The sequence below is a fragment of the Myotis brandtii genome, unplaced genomic scaffold (assembly GCF_000412655.1).
Source record: "Myotis brandtii unplaced genomic scaffold, ASM41265v1 scaffold8, whole genome shotgun sequence".
Classification (NCBI taxonomy): domain Eukaryota; kingdom Metazoa; phylum Chordata; class Mammalia; order Chiroptera; family Vespertilionidae; genus Myotis; species Myotis brandtii.
This window is the reverse complement of record NW_005371219.1, coordinates 5,933,718-5,959,519: the sequence shown is the minus strand read 5'-3', so window position 1 is coordinate 5,959,519 and position 25,802 is coordinate 5,933,718. Positions and strand designations below refer to the sequence as shown.

Sequence of the window (25,802 nt, the reverse complement as noted above, 5' to 3'; positions counted from 1 at the left end):
TGGGTCTCCACCCACCTTTCTTTGCAGTGACCAAGGCAGAGCCAAACGCCCCTTGCTTGGGTCTACACCCTGATCCCTAGCAAACACAGGGAGGCCCTGCTGCTCTGGGCTCCCTGGCCTCGCAGCCCAGGAGCACCCCCAGGACAGCGTGAGGGGCGAGGGCCTCCGGGAGCGGGCTGAGCAGGAACCGTTTTGGGCTTTGTCAAGTTGCTTCTCCAGTGGGCTATGTGATCTTCAGAAAGTCCACTCACCACTACGGTACCTTTCAAGGTACATTTCTTTCTTAACGAGAGAAATTCCTGGTCAGAGAATGCAACTTCCTCACCCCAGACTTCTAGGACTTGGGAGAAAGGGCGGCTTCCCAGGGCTGTGGGGACCCCGGGAGGGAGTGTCATTGCTGGGCTGGGCTACCTCAGGGCTAGCTCCTGACAGCACATCAGCTTCTTGCAAGGAAACGCCTGAAACGCCTCTGATTTCTCCATCTTTATCGCTGCTCTCATACTTTTATCCTGGGGACCCGCCCTGTGTTTCAGAACAGCTCCGGCACGGCGTTTGGGAAGCGTGCCCTCAAGTTAACCCGAGTCCTTAGTTTTGATTTATCGGAGAGAATCCATAAGGAACTCAACTGATGAATTAAAGGCTGTACTTTGGTTTGAAGAGACTGTTTTTTTCTTAAAGAATCTCTGTTTCGAACAGGTTGTTATGACTTCTTCGGATTTTTTTGAATGACCGAGTCAAAAAACATAAACAAAAATCCTTCAGAGAATATTTGCAAATTATCCAAACTGGTGAGAAGGGAAGACTAAAAACAAAGTTATCTTTACAAATATCTAGAACATGTTAATAAATTGCCCAGAGGTAATAACTGGATTAATACCAAAACAATACCATAAAGACTTGATTCTCCAGAAAACCCCTTTGTGTCACTTAGAACAAAATGTTGGAAACCCTTTCTAAACATAAAGGTTATTCCAACAATAAAACGGTCCTCCTTGTGTGATTCCACATCACACCAGTGACCTTAATGCACAGGGTCTCAGACCTTGCAGGAAACTACAGCAAGTCTCATCCAGCCCCTTATTTCTATAGACAGGACCTGGAAGTGAGAGAAGCCAGGTTGCTGTTCAACACAGCTGAGCGCGTGCAAAGCCGGGCCTGGACAGCTAGCCTGTCTGCCCACTGCCCCTCCAGGCATGCCAGCCTGTGTCCCTGCTTAGCAACTTCATTACAGAGGTGGAGGGACACTGGGAAATACATATACTGACTCCACGACAAGGACGATTCTCCTGGTAATTGCTTCATTCTCCTGGTAATTGTCTCTTTCCCCTACATGTGGGACACAGAAAATTCCAGTTAGAGAAAATGTCTGATAAATTAAAATGTTAAGGTATGCCTAGTCATACGTTAACATTCCTTTGAATTAGCTAGACAATAGCCTAGCTTTTCTGGGGAAGAAAAGAAAAAAAACACTCCAGGTGTCTCAAATGTTTCCGTCGTTTGGAAATCACCGCACAATGGTTACATTCCCCAGGTGGCTCCCCACCACCTGGCGTGGAACAGATATGTCACCACCAGAGTCCCTTCCATGTTTAAACAAATGAACAAAAAAAAAAATTCAAATGTAAAATGCTCTCTTTTTAATTACTAAATTAAGAAAGTTAAACAATTTAAAAATGCAAAGTCACAAATAAATCATAACAAAAAAAGGAATTAAGACTTCAGAGTTGCTACTCAGTATTAAAAACTCAATAGAAATAGGCTTTTTTGATTTGTTGTTGTTAAACATGTAATTCAAGGTTGGTACAAACAGCAACTAAAAATGTAATACTTTTTTTGTGTGCATCCCCATGAAATGTCAAGTAGTGCATAGTTATTCCACTGGAGAACTCTCGGACACACAGAAAGTCATTTCATTAGCAGTACAGGACATTGAAACAGTTTACAATGGGAAGTGCACAGCCCCCACCCTCACCTTCCTGGAAGTTTTAGTTGCATGAGAAAGTTTAGCAGGTTGCCATGACTACAATGCTATGGGTTTTAGACCGTTTAAATGTGGTTACAAGATTTATTAAATAAAAAAAGTTTGAAACATTTCAGCATTCATATTTTTATACAAGAAGTTTGCGTGGTATCCATCTTCCAGTTCCCTTCGTAGTAGTTTGGCCGTTGGCTGGCTTAAATATGCCCACTTTTAAGTTTCAAGAACAAATCGCAGTAAGTCGAAGCAAACATTGGAAACAGGCTTTATGAATTCAGCTCGGGGGCTGCTGAAAAGAGTCAACCTAACAGCCATCTGTAGGTATAGTCATGAATCAAAAAAGTGCAATCCAAATTAAAAAAAAAAATTCATGCTTTGAAAAAGCCAAAAATGAGGCCACTGGTTTTTCAGAATAACATCAGTGCTTTTCTACTGATTTTGCAGTAAAATCCTCACTCTGGGTCCTGAAGCTTGTGGTCCAGGTTGGCCATGGTCTCCACGTTAGCACCCACATGGTGTATGTACAGGGACATATATATTATATGTATTCATATTTGTAAAAAAGAAAAAAAAAACAAACACCTGTCCTGATTGGTTTTTGTTAAAACATGAAAAAAAATTTTATTGTTTTAGACAAAGAGGCCACTTTTGGAAAATAATACTTTTTTTTTAGTTGAATCAGGTGAAGACAGTTAAAATCACATAGGATTTGCATTTTTAAAAAAGGAAAGCACTGGGATTGTTGGCACTGGAGTAACTATTTACACTGAACAGAGGTTTGGCCTTTTACGTAACATCGATACAATGCATTTTTCAAAGTCTGAGAAATAACAAGGTCTGTCTTGTATGCTTCACAGAGGAGGTTCGGATTTGGGGACACGTGTCATTAATGAGGGCCATGGAAGTTCGTCAGCTTCAGAGTCACATGCAATCTGATCCTGGACGGTTCTGGCTGCCCCAGCAGCTGGCTACGGATGGAAAGCTAATGGGGAGGGGCGGAGCCTCTGGGACTGGCCTCTCTGCTGACCCCTATCTCACAGGTTTTCGCCGGGCTGATACTGGGGCTCTGTGGCCGTGAAGTAGTCTTCCAGGAAGCCCTGTAAGTACTCGAAAGTGGGCCGTTCTTCGGGGTCCTTTTTCCAGCAGTGGATCATGAGCTCGTGCAGAGAGATGGGGCAGTCCTGCGGGCAGGGCATCCTGTAGCCGCGCTCCACCTGCTCCAGCACCTCCCGGTTGTTCATGCCTGCAAAGACAGGGGCAGTGAGCGCGGGCACCTGCGGCCCCCAGCCCTGCCCCTCCCCCTTTTTCTATTTTGAGCCTGCACGTGAAACCGTGCCGAGGTCCCCACCTCACGCAGGGTGGGACCCTGCCTTTAACCGGACAGCACAGCACTCAGAAATAAAAAAGGAACGCACTACTGGTACACACAAAAACCCAGATGATGAACCTCTTAAGTGTTATAAGTGAAAGAAGCCAGACACAAAAGGTAACATACCGTATGATCTCATTTCTATGAAATTCTAGAAAAGGCAAACCTGCAGTGATAGAAAGCAGATCAGTGATTGCCAGGAGGAGGGGCAGGGAGTGCCTGCAGAGGGGCCCTGGGTGAGCTGAGGGGTGATGGAAATGCTCTCCATCAGGGCTCAGCAAACTAGTCCTGTAAAGGCCAGAGAGTAAATCAGGCTTTGTGGGTTGCATATGTATGTATATTTAACTCTTTAAAAATGTACAAAACAAAAACAGGGTGGAGCTGTATTTGGTCCCCGGACAGCATTTACCCTATAACCTGTATATGGTGTGACTGCTTATGTTTGTCTAACTGTATTCTTAAAATTTTTGAATTCTATTGTATGTGAAACTACACTCCAATCAAGATGACAAAGAAATATGGATGAAGCAGACAAAAAAAAAAAAAAGCCCATGGAATGAAAACACACTGTTTCTTGTGTATAGCATCTATAAGCTCCATTTACGAAGTTCACAAATTAGCTTTCCTCCTGCCTGGGCAAGCATTGGTGCCCCATTGTCCGAGATCTGCCATCATGCCACGCTGGCCACTGTCTGACCCAGTGACCCTGGGGTTTGGTGACGCTGATGGGGAGACAGGGTGTCTCCAGGGCCAGTGTTTCCCGATTACCTCGGACAGGCCATCTATCATTTGAGACCTCTGTGACCCTCTGGGTTGCTGCCTCGGGGAACACCAGGCTGCCCAGCGCTCGCAGGAGGCTTCGGAGAGACCGCTAACTCTCTGGGGAAAGCAGCCCCCCTGCCTTCTTGACAGAACAGGAAATACCACACTTGGGGTGAGGCGAATGCCCGACCCCGTTTCCAATCACCGCCAGGCACCGTTCTCTCGTTTTCCTTCCCTTTTGTGTCGTATCACGTTCTGCCATCGCCTGCCAAGCCCTTGTATGTTTTGGCTGCTCCTTGGCCCTGAGCCTGTAATCTGGACTCCTCCCCAACTTTTGACCCTGATAATTGACAAAAGCAAGAACTGAATTTTAAGCCATACAGAAACTTAGATTTCTTCCCTGTCTCTCAGGGGCATAACCATCAGGACAGAGCGTGTGCATGCAGCAGCCCCCTTAATTCTGGAAGGGCTGGCAGCCCTCAGCGGGGCCCTGAGCCTGTCCAGAGGAGCCGGGCCCCCGTGCACAGCCCTGCCTCCCTGCGGAGCGACACCCAGACTTCGGGATCTGTTGCCAATTCTCTTTGTTTTGTTGTTACTGTTGGAGCTGGTTTATCCTGGCTCCTGTGGCTGCCAACCACAGCCCTGTCAGTCACATGCTTGTCCAATGCTTTTAGGGTGCTTTCTTATTCTGCTACGCCAATTTCTTGAGGTGATAATATCCACATGTTATTTCCACTGTACTGAAGTAGGCCTTCACTTTAATTATTGTAACATAACCTCCCTCACATTTCGGGGTGACCCTTACTTTAGTGAGAGAGGTTCTGTGAGTGAGTCTGGGTACCTCGTCCCCACATCCTGCCAGACTTCACAGATGCCCCCTTTTGTTGGATGTTTGGTCAGCTCAGTGGCTAATTAGCATATTAGCTCCAATTGCTGAAATTCACTTGAAAACTCAGATGGGGCGGGGAGCTGGAGCAAAGGGAGGAGCCTGGAGCGGCTGGAGAAGGTCCTGCCATGCCCTGGAGCAGCAGGGTGCAGGGCCAGCATTTCCTTACCCACAACTCACAAACCCAACCGGCTCTGGAAACCCAAAGTTCTGGTAACTAAATCACTTGGCAGCAAAATTGATCTGAACTGACTTCATTGGGACATAAAACCTGGCCTGATAGGAGGCTGTTTAGTGCTTTTCTGTATTCACAGGTATTGCTGCAGAAGGAAGGATGTTTGAATACAGAGTGCTGCCTAGACTCTCGCAGGGTGTTATATAATGTATGGTCTGCGCACTGTATGGGCTTAAAAAAAAAAGTCTCATTCTGGAAGCACATCCGGTCCCAAGGGTTTTTGCTGGGAAGTCCTGGCAGGAGTGACAGCAGCCTGGAAAGGTTAGAAGAAAGCGTCATGGCATATCTGGACTGGCATTCTCCAAAGCGTTTCCTCTGTCTGTCAGTACAGTCCTTGGTTTCATAGTATCTCAGAAGCCACGTGGCCTGACCTGCAGAAGTCTCCCTGTCCCACCCTTGCCAGGAGCCGGAGGAACTGGAGGAAAGACAAGCAGAAGGTGAACCTCTGGGGCCTGACAGGTAGTCACAACCCCACCCCTCCCCACCCCCACGCCTTCTAAGTGCTGTATTCTGGCACTGAGACCATCCAGCATGGCACCACTGAGTTTAATTGGTCATTCAGTTGCTCTGCGGAGCTTATGTCAGTAAATGTTTCATTTTATTAAAAATAACACTACTGAAATAGAAAGATTTCATGTATTTTTTAAAAACTCTAAATTCAATCTCCACCAACAGAAAGTTTAATTGATCACTTGGATCAGGCCTATTTTTCCAGTGCTCGGTCCAACCCTGGGACACAGTACACACAGCAACTTGACCCTCAGCATGGAGCATCTCCTGAGGCAGCCTGCTCCCTGGGGACGTGGCCAGGGGACGGAGCAGTAACCCGGCAGGACGCTGCCAGCCCCACACTGCCAGCTCCGGGGCACACTCCTCCCGCTTCTCCTTCTCTCCTTTCTCTTCTCGTGCCTTCTCTCCATAGGCCTCTCAAAGCTTGGAGAGCATATGTAACCAATTCCATGCACTGGGCCAAACAGAAACCCACTAATGACAGCTTTGCCAAAGAAGTGGGGATGAGACAATGCACTTGGCTGACAATGGAGATCTGATTGGGGCTGGCTCATTTCCAACCATCCCCAAGGCAGCATCCACACAGCTGACCTGCGGCCCTGGCGCCTCCACTGCAGGCCTTTGCAACAGTAACTGCACAGCCACCGGATGCCCACTTAGAAAGCTCAGGCTAGTTGCTACTTGACAAACAATAGCCAGTTTAAGTGGACTGTGTTCATATTTAAAACACAGTATGAGAATACAGCTATAAGAACTTTGAAAAATCTTATTGATTTCAAGAATTTTTTTTAGCCAAAATGGATTTTACTCTGCATACTACTTTAAGATGAGTGTATTTCATTTTCCTGTTTTAGATGGTTACATATTTTTGTTACAAAGAAAACTGTTATTTCTCCTCTTTTAGCCACTTTTCCTAAGACGTTGGCTTTGCTGGTACCTGGAGTGAAGGGCAGGGCCTGGGAAGGAATATGCAGAAGCTCGAGTGCCGGGCGGTCAGAGCCGGAGGGACACAGGGACACAGGAGAAAAGCATCCTTTCATTGCACTTTTCTAAGTGACGAAGCGGACAGTGAGGGAGGAGGGTGCTTGGGAATGATTTTCTTTTTTTGCCTTTTTCAGTGGGAAGAATGCCAGGGGAGAAATAGAAAAGATAGAACCTTTAAAACACGATGTATGGGCGCACTTTTGGGACACACTCGTCAGTAGTGGGGGTCTCCAGGTTCCCGAGTGGGAGCTGCGATAGAGACCACTGCTCAGCAGGAGGGTGGTCTCCACCAGCCCCTGGTGCTGACCATGGCAGGTGCCACATTCACAAAGTGTGTCCAGGTTCCCACCCTCCACGTCCATCAGAGAAGGGGCGAGGGCCTGGCTGCCAGCAAGCACAGACACCCTGCCCCTTTCCCCCAACGCTGTCCGCCTGGGCCCCACTGCGGCACCTGGCCTCCTGCTGCGCGCTGGAGTCGGCCAGGAAAGTGGGCCGACTGTGCCGGGCCCGCTTCCCCGTCCCTCTTCCCCACACCCTCCCCGGGGCCTCCTGTCACCATGGATGTTGTTAGGCCTTCAAACGTGGTCTGATGGCATCCTTTCCCCTTGGGCTGCCCAAAACACTGCAGCCGATTCTCCAGCCAAGTGGACTGTGCTCACTTCCTGCCATTATGATTCTATTATCCCTTCTAAATCCTTGTCCTGGCTTCCTCTTGGTTTCAGACTGCATGTTGTTTCCAACTCTCACTTTCCAACCCTTCCTGCATTCTGGTTGCCAGCAGGGTCTATTTCCACGGGTGTGTGTTTCTTTCCCTTCTTCCCTTTTGGTTTCCCCCCCTTTTAAATTTCCCTATTCCTCCTCTTTGAGCTACGTAGGAACTCCGTAGTGCCTCCTCCTTTTCCTTTTAGATTCTTTAGGGAAGAAACCCTCTCATTTTCATGGGCAGAGCCACCTCGCTACTTCCAACTGCGTCTCTCACTGTGTCTCTCACTAGGTGACTTGACCTCCCTGGCCTCAGTTTCTCCATCTGTCAACAAAACACCTCAACATTCACTGTGCCTTCAGCTGTTTGGAAAAAATATCTCATGCAGAGCCACCTCGCTACTTCCAACTGCGTCTCTCACTGTGTCTCTCACTAGGTGACTTGACCTCCCTGGCCTCAGTTTCTCTATCTGTCAACAAAACACCTCAACATTCACTGTGCCCTCAGCTGTTTGGAAAAAATATCTCATTGAAAGAGGAATGTTTTGCTTCACACTTTCCCTTTTTGTGCAGCTTCCTGATATGGGTCTTGGAGGGGCCGCCTCCGCACAGTCTGGGACCTTGAAGTGTTATCTGTTCAAGTCTGCACGTGGATGCGACTGTGGGCTGCAAGAGCCTGGGCCTCTGTGCCATGCAAACACCTGAGCACGGCGACAATGGGAATGACGTTCAGGCGTTCAGACACCCAGGTTACATCTGAAAACTGAGCTTCCCATTCCGAGGAGATGACCTACTGAGCACAGGCTTCCGTCAGAGGCTCCCTGGCTTCGCGGCATGACCCTGTGGAAGGCCCTCTGTCTGCTGTCTGTTGAGCCTGCTGTGTGGGGCCGGGAGGGAGGAAGCAGGACTAAGGCTGTGTTGCTTGCTCAGCACAAGCACCTGCTAGCACATCACTGTAGGCTCTGGTTGTCGTACGGGGTAACAAGCAGGGTGCCAAGTTAGGTTTTGGTGTTGGACCAAAGTACACATTTTGGGCAGACAGATGCTGATCAAGGAATAGAGATGACAATAAAGGAGTGACCCTGAGAAGGCACATGCTGACAAGCTTTGTTTCTCTTTCCCTGCCTTACCAGATAACCTCAGGGCAGCTATTCTACTAAACCCTCTGTGCTGATAAGTACAGAAAGGACAGGTGCCATAATGCACAAAGGTTGTGTAAGGTAGACAATACAGCCTCATAAAGAACTCCTTGTCCAGAGGAGAAGTGAGAAAGATCATGAGGTGCCAGGAGGAATGCCAGGGAAATGCAGGGCTGGGCGTGGGGAGCAGCAGACAGGACAGAGCACAGGACAGAGTGGAAAGCCCTTCTTTGCTGCTGTCTCCTCGCCTGCACTCTGCTCCTCCCCCTCCTCCCTCACTGGGGGAGGTGGCCCCAGGAACCTCACTGGGGGAGGTGGCCACAGGAGCCTCATTGGGGGAGGTGGCCACAGCACTCCTGGGCATTGGCAGGATGTCCTTTCTCAGGGACCAGGTGAGCTGAACGGAGAAGCCCTGGGGGCTGTGGATGGGCAGAGAAGGCAAGGGACACAACAGTCTTGACTAAGATCTGAGGTTCTAGCCTGCTTCCCATTCTCCTGGCTGGTGAGTCCTAACCTCCTCCTACCCCAAGAAAAAGCTGCTCCTATAGGCATGCTGGGCACAGCAGGAGCAGGAGTGCGGGCCACAATGCTGGGCTGCTGAGCACAGCTCAGGGCTCTGGAGCATGAGTGTGGCCGAGGGAGGACAGGGCAGGACTTCGGATTCTTTAAGGAAGGTGCTACAGTCTCACTGATTTCCCTGGCTTCTGTAAGTCGTCATCACGTGACTCAGCCCATGCAGCAGTCAGGCAGCTGCCACTCGCTAAAAGATTTGAAAGTGCTTCAAATGCTTGACAAATGTGATGTGTTCGAAGGAATGTTCCAGCTTCGCCAGATCCTGCCAAATGCACAGGCAGCTGTTGGGTTGAGAGCCAGGGTTCTGGATGGCAGGGCCAGTCTGCCTGGAATGGTGACTGGAACACAGCGTATGCGCTCACTACAGGGTCCATCTCCCCACACAACTCTGGGGACAGAGTCTATCTCATGCCCGAGAAAATACATGCTGTATTTATGTGTGGGATGATGGAACAGAGCTGAGATTGGCCCAATTAAAAAATCTTGTTTCAAAAACCTCATAGGCATGATCTTTTTTATTCCCTGTAGTATCCATCCATCCATCAACCCACCCACCCATCCACCCACCCACCCACACGTTCATCCATCCACCCACTCACATTTGTTCAGTCCACCACGGGACAGACACTGTGCTGGGCACTGGGAACACATAAAAGCAGCGCTCCCCCCCCCGCCCCCCTGTCAATTGTTCAGAGGTACTGGGAAGTACACACACCAAGGGGCTTCAACAGAGAAGCAAGCAGAGGGACAACCCATTCGATCTGGACATGGAGAAGGCTACACAAAGGAGGTGATGTTTTCGTGTTGGGCTTGGAAGAGTCTGAGGCAGACAGTGAAGCTGAGAAGAGGAACTTCATATTCAAGAGTGATCTCTTGGTGTGAAGGGTGGAGGTGTGGCAGGAGAAAATCGTAAGTCAGACCTTGCCACTCTCCCACACAAAGCCCCTCAGTGCCTCCCCATATCACTAAGAATAAAAGCAAAAGTCCTGAAAATGACCCAGGAAGCCCTATCTGATGTGCCCTGAGGCCTTCAGACTTCCTGCTCCCCCTACTCCCGCCACACTGGCCACCTTGCAGCTCTTCAGGGCCTTGTGCCCAGTCCCCTGGGAAGGAGGGCTTCTCCCCACATCTCCACCTGGCTTGCGCCTTGCTTCCTTCAGGTCTTTACTCAGATACCACCTTCCCGGTGAGGCCCTCCTTGCCACTCTTTCCTGATACCCTCTATCCCCTTCCCTGTTTAATTTTCTCCCTACCTATTACCACTAGCCACTACCGAATATGTTTTGCTTATTTACCTTTGTTTATTGTTTGTCTCTTCCAAGAAGAATAAAAGTTCATGAGAGCAGGAGTTTTTGTCCATTGGTTCATTGCTGTACTCCTGGCGCAAAACTAAGGCTTCTGGTTTATTTCGAAGATAAAGGGAAGCCATGGACGTTTTTAACTAAGAGAGGAGGATAACTGGGTCTGTGTTTTCTAGGATAGTAACTGTTGGTGACAATGACAGAACGGTGGTGGTGGTGGAGGAGGTGGGGGAGACTGGAAGCAGGAAGTTCCATGAAGAGGTCACTGCATGAGGGGTTGACAGCTTGACATGGGGCAGTGGCAGTGGAGGGAAAGAACAAAATATCAGAAGGTGAAATGACAGGGTAAAATGCATAATGCTGATTTTATGCATCAATACCAGAAAACTGCTTTTTGCGTTTGCATTTCTCATATACAACAATCCATCAGAACAAATTCAGCTCTAACCTTGGTGCAAAGAATGGTTTTGAACCTTGGCTGGCAGAAAAGCAAGCTGGACTGCTATGCTGAGAATGTATTCAGGTCAGGCTGCTACTAGGAAATTTGTAAGACGGAGCTGGTTTTTGTCACAAATCTTGCAAGCAACCTTCCTGTCTGATGTGGCTCCTCCCTGTTCCTCTGTGTCACATTTCAGTTATTTACTTATTTATTTATTTATTTATTTGGCGTTTGCATTTCTCATATACAACAATCCATCAGAACAAATTCAGCTCTAACCTTGGTGCAAAGAATGGTTTTGAACCTTGGCTGGCAGAAAAGCAAGCTGGACTGCTATGCTGAGAATGTATTCAGGTCAGGCTGCTACTAGGAAATTTGTAAGACGGAGCTGGTTTTTGTCACAAATCTTGCAAGCAACCTTCCTGTCTGATGTGGCTCCTCCCTGTTCCTCTGTGTCACATTTCAGTTATTTATTTATTTATTTATTTATTTGGCTTTAAGGCTCTCAATCAATTGAAGCTCTCAATCAATTTGAGCTTGTCCTTCTCTCCTTCCTTTTAATCCACTCCTTTTACAAAACTTGCTAACTAACCAAGCAACCCAATGTTTTACAAAGATATGTCTCCTCATACCTTTTGCCCTTCGTGTGGTCACACCTCACATACTCCATTCTAAGTTCCTTCTCTGATTCTTACTTTGGACCTTCTTTCATGCTGGGCGAAGATGCCTGGAAAGCTTTAAAAACCCATTTATAAGTCACAGCCCCTCCCTTGACCTCCATCCTCACCTAACAGCCAAGTACCTTTTCTCTGTGTGAAGGTAACACAAGGCCATTCTCAGGTATGAAAGGAATCAGAAAAGTGTACCGCCACCAACCTTTCTTGAAGAAAGAATGACTTGAGAACACACTCTAGCCAACTGAGCAGGCACTACACGGAGACCGAGGAATGGAATCATGGTGGACAGGGACTGGGAGTCTGGCTGGGTACCACCCACAGGCAGGAGGACTCGGTGCCGCAGAGAACGCCTGCCAGCAGCACACACTCGGCCACCCCAACAAACAGCAACGCAGAGAGGAAGGGCCTTTCTCCCACAGTGACATCTGGATGAAGCTAATGAAACTGTCTGTTCCTTAAGAACTGCTCTCCTTCATTAAGGTAATGATCCTATAATTGGAATCCTTCTGCAAAAGCCTCTCCCTCAAGAAGAGTCTACTGTGAGGTTCAGAGTCCAATTAAATCTGATTAGAGCCATGTTATAAAACAAAAACAAGAAGCACCATGGAGAGGACCAGGCCTGGGAACAAGTTTCTGTGGCTTTCTGAGGGCGAGGGGCAGCGTATGTGCTTCCCCGCCCCGGGGCCGTGCAAGAGGCCCCTCAGGATGGGCTCAGTCAGCCCTTCCAGCTCTTCGCCTCGCAGCCCTCTTTCTTCCCAGACTCATCTCCAGCAGCTCCTGAACTGGCTGGCGCCTCCTCCCAGGCCTCCGCGCCTCTCCACATGCCCACCCTTCTCTGGGACTCTTCTTCTTCGACTGGACTGGAGGAGGGAGCCCTATTTGCCTTCTTCTATGTGAAGCCTCCCAGACACAGCCCCCTCTCTCTGCCACCCTCGCAGAGTCAGGGTAGCTATCAAAGCCCCTTGCGTATCAGCGGCTGCTCATCCCATGTAGCTGTGCATAACAGAGTGGGCTTAGTTCTCATTTCAAACTGCTCTGCCATCCTCACAGGATGCGGAGTGAAGGGCCCCTTTCAGTGCCTGTGGTTTACAGATCCCTGCATTGGGTGTCCCAGACCCCACTATCAGAATGAAGCTTTGGGGCCACAGTGGGTAAATTCAAGTAATCCATCCCTTGCGATGACTTCCTCTAATAATAAATGAGTAACAAAAAGGAAAGATTTCTTCCTGGATTTGAAGCATATTTATCCATGTGACCAAAAGCTCTGTGGGTGCAGGGACTACATTTAGTTCTTTGCTCACTGCTTTATCTGCAGCACCTAAAACAGTGCCCCACTCCTCTGTTTAATCAGTTTGCTGAGAATATGAGTTCTTATTTGTACTTATTTCCCAGGTATTGCAAAATGCCCGGCACAGCTCACGTTTTCTGGCGCTATGCTGAATGAAGGAGTCCCAGTCTAAGCGTAAAACGAGGCCAGCTTCATTATGCTAAAACCAAACTTGATCATGACTCTCCCTCCCACGCACAGCACACACCTGCCTTCCTTCTCCAGGCCCCGCCCCCACCCCTTTGTCTGGGCTTCTGCGCGACCAGAGAAACAAAAAGCAGCTCGTATTACTGGAAGGAAAGGCTTCAAAGAAATGCAAAGCAACATTAACCTTTCCCCCTAGCTGCATTTAACACGGGTGATTATAAACCTGGGGGGCTCAGGGAGAAATGAGTGTAAAACTCAGACAATAAAAATTGAGGGGCCTTCACATCTGCAAAATCCCCAGACCTGCACATTTACCCCCTCCAGCAACTACTCAAAGGAGCCCCTGCTGTGCTCCAGGCCCCTCCAGGGCAGCCCTTTCTTCCGCTGGTGGCTCCTCCCACTTGTGCACACCAGGGGCAGCCACCGCAGGGGCAGCAGTAAAACGGACTTCCAAGCAACTCTAACCGCCCAGTGCTGGCGCTTTGGAGGCGGGGCATTTGTCAATTTTGACTCTGTGCCAGCCTGGCTCTCCCAGGAGCGTCGAGGCCACACCAACCCAGAAAGAGAACCTCTTTCCCTCTCTGCATTTTGAAGATGACCAGAAACAATCCTAAAAAATGAACAAAGGGATTACAAATTAATCTGGGCCCACTGGCTCCTCTGACTGCAAAGATACGATGGCAAATCCAGGATTTGCAAGAGACCTCCATTCCTCATTAATCTCCACTATCGTTTTCATCACTGCTTTTACTTTCTTTCTTCTTCTTAAGGCAGGGAATGAGGGGAGCTGTGTTCTTTCTTCACTTGGCAGTAACTAAAAAAATATGCCCTTAACATTTCAGAAAGCAGATCGTCCCTGCACTAGAACCACTAAAGCGTGGAGGTGAAATGGCATGAGTGTCCTTTAAGTCACTATTTGTCTAAATTAATGAATTTAAGCGTGAATAACCTGAACTTGGGCTTTCTTTGGAGACCATGAATCTGATTCCCAGGAAAATTCCAGGACAATAGACTCTCCAATTGCTTTACGTTATACTTGCTTCTGCATAGCATATTTTGACTGTTTCAAAATGTGCAGTGAGTGGCCTCCAATTGCGTTTCGCATGTGCCTCTCTGGCCATCTGGAGCCGGGGCTGCTGAGAGAACGGGTCCTGGCACCTTCCTGCCAGCGTGGCTCCACGGGTCAGTGCTACAGAGCAATCAAAACGCAGTGGGGGCTTTCTCCTCTCTTTCCCAGAAGAGTCTGCAAACTAGTGGAGCAGAGGTTCTGCCAGTGACATTTCTGCTCTGGGAGACACAGACACAGTCCTACCGAGAGAGGAGAGATTCCTCAAATTGGGGTGGACCGAAGCGCTCATACCAGCTGCTAATACATTAATCCTGGCACCCGATTCATGGTGGCTGCTTGTCTACATACCACAGTGGCTCCCAGTTCTGTTCCTCTCTGGCTCAGTACCTGTCCATGTTATTCAAAGTCATGCTCAGCAGGAAGATGAGGATGGGGCTTAGCAGGCAAATTGGGTGAGGTTTCCCCAAATAGTGTTGAAAGAACATCCAGTCAGAGGCCCATTTCTGCTGGGTCCTGTGCTTACCTGGGTAGGGCACTCTTCCTTTGGTGACCAGCTCTGTGAGTAAGATTCCAAACGACCACACGTCAGACTTGATTGTGAACCTCCCGTACAGGGCTGCTTCGGGGGCCGTCCACTTAATGGGGAACTTTGCACCTGCAGAAAGAGCATCCGGTTACTCATCAAACCAAGAGCATCCCAGCGAGTATGGGCTGGGGAGGAAAAGCACTTGGAAGCCGCTTTCCCAGGAGCAGATCCACAGAGAGGACGGGCAGGAGGTAAAAGCAGGAATGAACCAGGACTAGTCCTGGCTCTGTGACCGCAAGCAAAGTCAGTTTAATTTTCCCATCAAAGGGTTGCACTTCAAAGCACCTTTAAGCTCTGGCTTCTAGAACTTGAATCTATGGCTACACTGAATGCCATAGGTTTCGTCTGGAGGTGAATCTAACTTGTGAATTTGGAAGCCATACACACACACACACACACTGCTTTGGAATAATGTTACATTTTAATAACTATACATGGCATTAAATCATAATGCTACTCTCATGAATCCTTTCATATAGAAGACGATAGTTCTCACCTGGTGCATAAAAACCAAACCAAACCACCATGCTTCTCCCAGGGTGGATACGATTTGCTGCAGCCCTTGTGCTATGGGCTCCACCTCCTTAAGGCCTCTCACCACAGCAGAGAAATGATTGACCTCCAGCTGCTTCCCTCCCGTCCCCATTCCCCGAGAGCAGAGCGGCCGTCTTTAATTCTGGGACAGTTTTTTCTTCCTGGCTGTGAGAGGCCTTGCTGATCTCCCTACCTCTCTCCTGCCTGCCAGAGAGGCTACTCTCTAATGTTTGTCTTTTTAAAGAACAGCCTTGCCTCCATGACTGTCTTATGAGTCTCTGATTTCTCAAGACCAAGGAGCAAGTTTCACGCCTAAGCCAGTAGAACTTTTTCTTTTAAACTTTCCCAATCATGAAAAGAATCCTCTCTCTAATCCAAAAGAAGGGCAGGTCCACCCGGCTCTTTACGACTCCATGTGTGTACAGGGAGTGAACGGACCCGCAGCCTGTGCTCTCACACGGGCTCAGCAACGATAAAATGGCTCCACATGTTTCACTGAACAAGCTAAAAGGAAAACACGAGGAGTTTTATTTGGTATAAACACAGTTATATGTTTAAAGCCTGTTAACTTTACTTAGGAGCTCCTAAAAAAATCACACAAAGGTTAAACAGAAATTTCCATCGTGTCCTCTATAAAAAGTCAACAATGTGCAAAAATGGCAAGTGATTAAAATCTTTAAATTAATATGGTTTTAATAACCAGAGGTATGATAAATTATAGCAATCAGATTTTTGTTTTAAACACAGTATATGATAACATCTTTAGCAAATCTAACTGGAATTTTCTGGCAATATAATTTTCCTTTCCCATCTCTTCTATGCCAGTGTGAAATGAAATTTAAAAAAAATCCTACTATTTCATTATGTGTCATTTCACATTAACACTTTTTTCTTTTATGCACTGCACTATTTGTGATTAACTGTTTGTCAAGCATAATTATTTATCTCTGTCCTTAAGGGCTGCATGACTCCACACGAGGCTTGGTATTCTCTGAACAGCCATTAGTTTTAAAAGTTTCTTTCAAAGTATTCTTCCTGTCCTTCCTACCTTTAATCTGATCACACAGCTTTGGACTCTGAGCTGCTGGGATTAATGGAATAGGTTTCCTTCAGTGTCGAGAGCAGATTTTGCCCTGGACCAAACTTCATTTCAGAGAATTAAAGGTATATTAAATTCATTCCTATTTAAACCATCTCTTGAAAATCTATGTCCATCTCTGAAGCAAACAGAATGTTCTTCTCCACCGTGCAGACACAAACCCTGTAAATAAAACAAGCCAAGGAGCCTTTCTTCCCTTCTTGAAATCACTGACATTGGAGAAGGTGTGTGTTGCTGAAAGTATACTATTCAAAATTTGATTAAAGGCATTCTGGATTTTCTGGGAGAAAATTTCCTAATTTCAGATTTTAAAAAAATCCCAGATTTCAATATATCAGCCAGGTGTGCTAGTCTGCTTTATTTTCTCATTATCATATCTATAACAAGAATTATAATATATAAAATTTCAAAAAATAATTTAAAACAAAGGCTGTAAAGAATCTCTGATAGGAAATGATTTGTAGATAGGTGTTTTGACTTATTAACAAGAGCTCACTTAAATTTATTTTGTACTAGTTTTCTTTCTACCTAATGTATTTATATCTAATACAGTTTGGAGGGGAGAAAATGAAGGATGTCTTTGTTCAATTTCTCTTATTTCTTTTCCTTCTTAAAATAGCAGGTATGATTGACAAAAGAAGGTTCTTTAAATATAGCCAATATTTTCCTTTTCAAGATCAAGATTAATAAATTAAAGCCGCTATAAGCTGTTAATCACTGATGAATGTCTCAGCAAAATAGAGTCTATGCTCACTTTTTTATTCATCTCATTACCTCGATTTCCCCTCATCATGTTCCTCCCTTTCCTGAGGACACGGATGTAGCTCCAAACAGGGGAGTTCACCTGGCGTTTGGGGCAGGTGTCTTTGTAAACGACCATGCAGGTTGCACATTGCAAACCCCAGTCTATGAGAACAACGTCCCTAAGACTGTCCAGTGGGCACCTATGTGAGTCCACGGGTGCCCCTGCTGAGGCTGCGGTGGGTTCTCTCCTTGTCTGAAGTTAGGGAAGCTCAGGCACCAGGGAGGAAGGACTCCTGGGTGCAAACAATGCTTTTCTCCTGAAAGTAAAGGTCTGCCCCCTCAGATTTTTTCCCAGATATCGTGGCAGGCATAACGTCAGGATCAATGTTGTCTTCTAAGCAGTATGGATTGTGGAAAAAAGGAGATAGCGTCAGGAGACCTCAATGTTGTCTTCTAAGCAGTATGGATTGTGGAAAAAGAGGAGATAGCGTCAGGAGACCTACACTACCGTGAACTTGGTATTGATTCGCTCTTCTTGAAATTCTCCGTTGGGGGGAGGGTTCAGATGCCAACACAATTTCCTCTCCTCTTCACTTTATTGGCGGGAATGTAGCAAATTAAGCAGGTATGATGAACTAAAAAAATAAAGGAATTACTATCACTCTAGTTTTTATTTTTTACTGAATTACTGTACTGGTAACAGTTCAGGCTTCTTTTAAGCCAACAGACAAGGCCATGGGTAATACATAAGCATTTATGTGTGGACTTGCCAGTTTCCACATTTCACTGCCTCCCACGGTAAACTCATTGCTGTCACTGGGCCCACGTCTGGAACCACCAGAAAAGTCGATATCTTTGTCCTTTAGTTGCTTACCTCCCTGGCATAGTACTGAGGACTGGTTAGCCTAAGTCTGAATCCTTTTCTATAGTGATAAACATACTAGTGTTTCACACAGTTTCTCTAAATTCTATTCTGTTTCTCTAACTTCTGTTGAGATGTGAAATGAGTGGTCATAGGCTTCATGTAACAACAGGATCCTACTCACTCTCTTGGCTTCAATGGCTCTTCTAATTCCAACGACACCAGATGGGACCTCCCTCCCACGTTCCCGACCTCCTCGACGTCTCTGAAGTGCCTCTCAAATACAACATCCAAAATTTATCTTCCCCACAATCATGCTTCTTTTTCAGAGGGTGCCGGCCTGTAAATTGCCTGGTTGATGGGAGCAGCATGCAGACATCCTCCTGGCCTGGGTGCTGTGTCTATCTGTCCCTCGCGGTGCACGCAGGCAGCCGCACAGAGCCCGCCTAGAGAAGGAGCTCAACACATCCTCACTGAGTCACCTTTGCCCCTGCTGCTTTACCACATGGAGTCCACGTCACTGTCCTCACGCTCATCCTCGCTCGCTCACTGTCACCTGCCTGGACTCCTGCAGTGGCCTTCCAACTGGGCCCCCCTGGTCTCTCCTCCCCATGCTCCGCCTCTTCTATGATCCTGGGCCTACCCTCCTTTGCTCTCCTGCCCCACTCCCAACCTCTATGACCTCTGACTGCTCTTACCCGCTGCAGGGCCATGGGACAGGCTGTTCGCTTAGTCTGAAGTCCTCACCCCACTCCCATCCCATGGCTAACTCCTGCTCCTCCTGGTTACTTGCACAGGGAACCTTTGCCTCAGCACCAGGACTGGGAGAGGTTCCTTAGCTTTTCGCTGCCAGAGTGTCTCATTCTTTGTAGCTGTTACTATTCAAGTGCAATCAATGTGTGGCAGGTATCCCCACCTTCTTAAACTTTGAGCTAACACACTCTGCTATTATGGGAGACCAACATTAGTCCCTGTTTTCCCTAACCAGAAGAAATCCGAGGAGGATTTTCACTTTTACGAAAAAAGGCGGAAAGCGAAAATAGCGAACCTGTTTGTTTTGCCGTGAGCGTTTTGGAAGCAGCGCACACCCAGAGCAGCAGGAGCGGCCCGACAAGCTCCTTGCCAGGGAGCTATGTTCAGCATCTCAGCGTCACGCCGCCTGAGCTCTGAGCTGTCTGTGAGCACCTGTGCTTCATCTCCATCGATTTTGTGCATCCGTTAGCAAGATGTGTCCCGAGGTGACTGCTTCTTTGCTTTACGCCACTTAGGCTTACACATGGCTTCATTTTTTGACAGTGGGGAACCTGGAGCTGCCTGAACTGTGACTCCCGATAGATACTGTCCTTGAGAGCGGGAGCGGGTCTTTTTGGATGGCCACCACCGCCCCAGGACGAGCCCGGCATCCGGTGCCCGGTGCCCAGGAGCAGCTAGATGAAGAGGTACTGAGTGAACAGCGGAACCCCAGCTCCTTACAGGGCTCATTACCAATTTTCTGCTCTCTGGTGAGGCCTCCTCTCCTTGTCCTCGGTGACCAGCTGGGAGCCCTTTTAAGAGGCTAACAACTGCCAAGTACAGTAGGAAAAAGCATCTGTCGCACACTACTGACGCTGAAAAACTCCTGGAAAAGCCTGTGTTTTTGGTGCCAAATGAAGTGTTTAGATCCTCTTTGGGTCTGATTGAGAATGTCTGAGGTGGAGGGAGCCCCAGACTTTGCTCTGTGAAGCCTGCAGCCGGGGGGTGGGGTGGTTGTATCAGTGGAAAGATGAGGTGGCCAGAGGCCTTGGGAGTGCTCACAGCAAAAGAAAGCAGGAAATCCTTTTCTTAATAGACTAGGGTGAAAGCAGGTGACTGGACATCGATCGATCAACCCACGGGGCCATGGTCTCTCCCATTTAAAATAAGGTGAATAATCATCTATGCTTTCGGCAAGAGAAAGGAGAGGGTTGTGGATGTATTTAGTTATCAAAGTTTTTCCACAAAACAACAACAACCCCTTCCTCCCCCAACTGGGCTGGTTTTGTTCTCTCTCTCCCCACCATCAGTATTTCTGGAGTTTTCCCACATGCTTGGCCCTGTACTCAGTGTTGGGTGAACCCAACCTCCGGCTCTCACGGACCTGCAGCTTTGCTTGGGAAGGAGATAAAATAAACGAGTGGCCATTATGTATGTCAGACAGCGACAAGAGCCATCGAGAATAATAGCATGAGCTGCAAGGACAGATTTTGTGGGCTTTGCAGCCACACTAAAACCTTGGGCTGCCACCCTAAGTGTGATGGGAAGCCATTGGAGTGTGTGAGCAGAAGTGTGATGACATCCCACCTCATCCTTTCGCCTTGTCTCTGAAACATGGAACATAACATTATTACCTTGAGAACGATTTGTGAGGAGACAGAATGTGAAAAGCATTTTGACTTTTCAAAACTCTCAAAAAGCATCGTGACATTTCAGGGCCCATGGGTGTCTGTTAGCAATTAGCAACTGGGTAGATTATACTCCTATTGTCACTTCTGTCATCGTGTTTGTCTAACTTGTGCTGACTCTAGACATATTTATGCTATTTTCTCCCACTTTCACATTTGAATAACACTAATAATCTCAGGGACAAAGTAAAAAGCCTTCTCCAGGCCTGCGTGAAGCTCAGACATTTCTATGAGAAACGTCCTTCCCGATGTGCTTCCTTTCTTCGCGAGCATTTCCTTTGTTCTGCTGTAGGCTCTTCTTCCTTCTCCCCCTCTAATTACAAGTGTCCAGGGACCTCAGTGTTGCAGACTCCTCTCTCTCTCTCTCTCTCTCTCTCTCTCTCTCTCTCTCTCTCTCTCTCTCATTGCTTATTCCCCGAGGAACACCCTCTCTCGTGACTAACCCTGCCCATCATCTCTATGTGAATGGGGCTGGATACGCCACACACGTTGTCTCTCATCTGAAGTCTTCTTTTTTGATCTGCAAATGTCTAAGTGACAAAGTCTCAAACGTGGCAACTATGAACCTAAATCGACTTTTCACCAAATCATTTTACTATGAATAAGACACTTCGTTATAAAGGAGATTCTTTTATTGGGTAAAGAATGTTACTAAATGACTAACTTATAAAGTTTATTCTCACTTTAATTTTTTTAGGATGCAAACGAAGTCCCTTTCTCTCTCTCTTCTGGGGTTAGATCCCCATTCTGCCAGGCTCCAAGGTGAAAACCTAGAGTGGGCTGGGACTTCACCCTGTCCTTGAACCTCTGTTCGGATCCAGCACCAGCGTCTACTGTTCCTTCTTTGAGACTTCCCTTAGATGTGCCCTTTCTTGTTAAGCTCCCTGCCAAAACTTGGTTGGGGTCCTCACCCGTCGTAAAGCCCTCCTTCCGTGGTGCCCTGCCTTCAGCTCACTGTCCATCCAGCCACAGATGATGGCACAGGCCCACCTCTACGCGGGTTTTTCAACTGATCCACCAATTCAAACCCAGGTTGTTCAAGGGTCAACTCCACAGTTGGGAATCTGCGTTTTGGAGTGTTGACTATAATTATACATGGGTTTTCAATGGCATGGGAGGTGCGCATCCCTAACCCTCATGTTGTTCAGGGTCAGCTGAATGGTTTTAAACCTCATCTTCATAATGCCCCTGCCCCAAGCGTATAGTGGGCTCCTTACTGCATTAAATCAAAACCCCCACCTGGTTTTCATGGACCCACATGGTCCTTGCTACCCCAAACACAGTTATTCTAGTTTAGTTTGCTTCCCCATAACCTGTACCTGCACTTGGCATAATCATACTTGCTTCTCACACATTACCTTGTTCTAAATGCCTTCTCTCCTTCCACCTGCTTAACTAACACCTATGCAGCTCAAGTCTCCTTCATGAAGTCATCTGTGATTACTCCTGCCTTCCTAGGTCTCTCTCATGCGCTTGGGGCCAACACTGTAAACAACAGTTGAATGCTTGACCGTAGTTAACTGCCACAATAGCTAAACATGTATTCAATGCTTATTGTCAGGCATCATGCTAAGTGTTTTACACATAGGAGGCTGATACTGATAACAGTCCTGTTCTATAGATAAGAAAACTGAACACAGAGATAAAATGATATGCCACAGGATAGGTGGGAATGGTGGAATGGGGTTTTGAACCAAAGGAGTCTGGCTCCAGAGCCCAAGCACGTAAACATGACACACTATGTTGCCATTCCTATGCTCTAACATGTCTTCCTACTAGCTCTACATGTGTTATTTTATCTCTTTAAATAGGATGGAAGCCCTTTACGTTGGAGACCATGCTTTACACTATGTTTCTCCATAGTACTTTGCTTGAGGTTGGTTAGACCACAACTGCTCAACAGATGTTCTAATTGGCTAAAGGGTCAACCTAGCAATGTATCTAACACTCTGATGGACAAAGAAATTCTCTTCCTTTATACAGATTAAATCAAATTGAACAAAGAAGAGTGACAATACAGCAGTGTAACAAACTAATAACCGCACTCTAGGACAGTTTGACTGGATGCTCTCATTTTTTAGGTGAAAACAGGATGACCAGCTAAATCTATTAGATCAGGATGGCTCATCCCAGCCCCCAGGCCCTCCATTGTGGTTAATGAACGTCCTCTCTCCCCAGCGGCCAGGCTATCTGCTTTCTCTTGCCTCACACAGAAACAGTTCTCCCTTGACTGGTTACTTGCTGTACTTTACGCACCTTCATACATTAAGATGATGGCAGTGGCATTTCAAAAGCATGAAGGAGGGTGGCAGAGACTTTTGCTCCCAAGTCTAGCTCCCGCACCCACCAAGTGTGTTTAATGGGCCAGAGAACAGGGCTCCCTAGCGGATGCCCTTCAGTGACCATGCAAAGGGCCCTCCTGTGGGCTGAGGGGTGGTTGTGGACGGTCTAGGGGACTCATTTAGGAAAGGAGCTCCGGGTCCAGCAGATCTGGCTGGCACGCCGGATTTCCTGGGTGACCATTTAAAACCTCCCTTGGTCTCAGTCTTCTTATTTGTAAATCAGGGATGCCGATACCCTCATAAGGTGTGGTCAGAATTATAAATAAATTGAGGGGCTCAGCACAGACCTGGCAACTCGTAATAGCTAAATAAATGCCAGATATTATTTTCTTTGGGTAGTAGTGCAAAGGCTCTCCAAACTTCAAGAGAGGGAAGAGGATGAAGAAAACCCCAAACACTCATCAATCCATCACTGCGAACTTACCAAGTGTCATTAGGCCTCAGCACAGCGGGAGGGACCTGAGAAAAGCGTAGGTCACCTCCTACCCTAGGACTTTCCAGGCAGCCAGGCAGACCAAGCTCACAGGCAAACCCAACAGAGAGCTAATGTGGTGCTGGCTTTAGGAAGAAGAGGCTCAAGAGAGAGGAGGAAGAGGAACTGCATGGAGCCCTGGGTTGAGGTGGCCACATAGAAATGCTGCAGTTTGACCCTGATTCTCCCGGGGGAGGCTCAGGGAAGGGCCAGGACAGGCCTGGGTAGGGCCCAGCTCACAATACAGGCTCTTACTGGAGAGCTGGGCTGTCAAGCTTATTTTCTTTTTTTTTGTCCTGGTTACCAGGCCAATTTCATAGCCCTGTTTCAGAAAGTATCCCCTCTGGCTAAGAGCTGGGCCAAGGTGGGGAAGGCAAAACCAGTGCAGGATCTCAGAACCAAATCCTTCCTGCAGAGAACACAAGGGCTGCCTTCGCAGCATTTTCAAGGAGGAAAGGCATCAGAGTCAATAACAGACACTGGTTCTCCGAGCCAAAGACCCACCCAGAGCCCCCTTTAATTATGAAGCCACAGACTGCAAGTCATTACATTCAATATTAAATAATGTGCAGTACCTCAACTTTAAAGTGACCCTGGGAATAAAGGAAAAGAAATCACAAACTATGCTAATAACAGGAAGCTGATTACATGGGGGAAGTGGCAGGATGAGGACAGTATATCCTGGGAAAGAAGTGAAATCAAAGTAGGGAACTTTGTGGTTACGCAAACAAAACAATGATTTCAAACCCAATAAAACCTGGCAGGTCAAAGCTCAGAATTTTCACACTAGCCAAAGGAATGACTTTCACATTTTCTAAATGTGTCCAGAGTAATACAACTGTGTGTTTTTCAGTTATTCCTGGTGCCACATTCTGCTGAAACTTCTACTTTACGTTCATAAGGTTTTAGCATCCTGTTTTAAAGATGAAAACTAAATGACAAGTAAATGGTACAATGGAGTGAGATGATATTTCATCTGAAATGCACAATGGTGAGCAGGGTGTCTGAGAAAAAAGGAGATAGGGAATAGGGAGGAGTGCTATCCCACGGGTGGGATAGAGGAGGGACAGGTTGGGCCAAGGAAGACAAGAACCAAGGACCAGAGGCAAGGCCTGAGCATAGTACAAAGATAAAGATGGATTAGCTGGCACGGATCCAGTCTGGTGGAGCTGAATCCAAAGAAGAAATGTTCTGATGCACAGCTCCAGTAGGGGAACCTAGCGTTGTGGACTTTCAGCCGGGACGAGAGGCAGGGCAGCTGTGTGCAGAGCTCCCTAGGCTGCTGCTCACAGTGGTGAGAACTCAGACCCAAGTAGTAAATGGATGGAGCTCAACACAGAAATGATTCCAAGAATCCAGTCATCCTGGAAGGGGCAGCCGGCCTGGGTCAATCTGTCATCATTCGGCAAAGTGTGCCAGGCAGCAAGGACAAGCACTGAGGTTGAGGGAACAGCTGGTAGTCAGATGGAGGGTTTGGTCGGGAGTTAGGAAGACATGGAAGGGAGACAGGCTACACAGACAATAGCCACTTTGGATTGCTTTTTCTAACTGCCCCCTCCCCACTCCCAGGGAGACGCTGCGGTGCACCCTCCTTTGGCAGGAAGAGACAGAGGCTTCAACATGTGGGCCCGTTTTCCTAGGCACTGCCTGTCCCTGCTTATCCAGACGATGCAAAGGCAGGAGTTCCTTTTGCAGCAAAGCAAGACAAGGAAGCCAAGTGACATTTGTGATGTTTGATGGCGTCTGCAGTTCCTATGTACACACTTTACAATCACAGGGGGTGACCATCTGCTTCCTTCTTGCTGATTACTAGGAAATGTGGGACGCAGAGCCCAACAACTTGCTCTTGACCACTCAGAAACAACCCCCAAATTGCTCTGCTCCAGACAGTACAAAGGAGAAGGCATCCACTGGAATACATGGAGGATGGCCCAGGGCAGATAAAGAGGAAAGATATTCAGACGAGAAGCTCTGCTCAGAGACGGGGCTTACCCCAGTCCCATCTGTGTCCCTGGGCAGTCAGGGAGCTGCCCCACTGTGGGAGTGGACGAAATGAGCCCACCCCTCCCCCACAACAGTGATAAGCCTAAAAGAGAGCCGGGTAGGCAAGGGTGAGTTGAAATCCCTTTCTTTTCATTTTGAGTCCTTTCTCCCAGGGAAAGGATGGTCTGTACCATCCATCCCCCTCTCCCTGCAGTCTGATCCCTAGCCCTGAGGTTAACCTGGCCCGGCAGCTCGGCTGTGGCTCAGTAGACACACAAAGCGTCGCGCTCTCTCTCTTGAAATGCGGTGGAAGCCTGGACTGTAAGCGGCAGAATACAAATGAAGGCGCTTTTCTCCCTAGCGACAGAAGTGTACCAAACTCAGATCTGGGAGGATTGATGAGAACCAGGCTCGGTTCAGGCTGCAACCCGTCCGCTCAGCAGGAATGATGGCTCCAACCCGGCCACCAGCAGGCGTTCTGCGGGAACCCCCAGCTCTCACCAGACAGCCCCTGGGGACCCATGTGTGGTCAGTTCAAACAAACGCGCTTCCTGCTCAGTACTTAAAACAATGGCTGCATTGGAAAGGGTTTGCTTGTTGTTAAAGGATGGTTTGCTTCTCTAGCATGGGAAGAATTAGATTAAATTCAATAATTAACTCCA

At 47.6% G+C, this 25,802-nt stretch overlaps 1 protein-coding gene across 7 annotated transcripts in view; it reads right to left on the bottom strand.

The window, feature by feature from the left end:
* Positions 1–1,760: 1,760 nt before the first annotated feature.
* The window catches only part of FYN (FYN proto-oncogene, Src family tyrosine kinase), a 176,206-nt gene continuing 152,164 nt past the window's right edge, over positions 1,761–25,802 (bottom strand). For 6 of the 7 annotated variants that reach the window (XM_005883734.2, XM_014531344.1, XM_005883732.2 and 3 more), the window contains 2 exons: positions 14,622–14,753; positions 2,625–3,221 (listed from right to left, as the gene is read on the bottom strand). In XM_005883734.2, coding sequence (XP_005883796.1) covers positions 3,013–3,221; positions 14,622–14,753 — 341 coding nt within the window. In that variant the 3' untranslated portion in view covers positions 2,625–3,012. Of the gene's footprint in view, positions 3,222–14,621; positions 14,754–25,802 lie in introns of all 7 variants that reach the window. The other variant, XM_005883739.2, reaches the window with a different exon arrangement.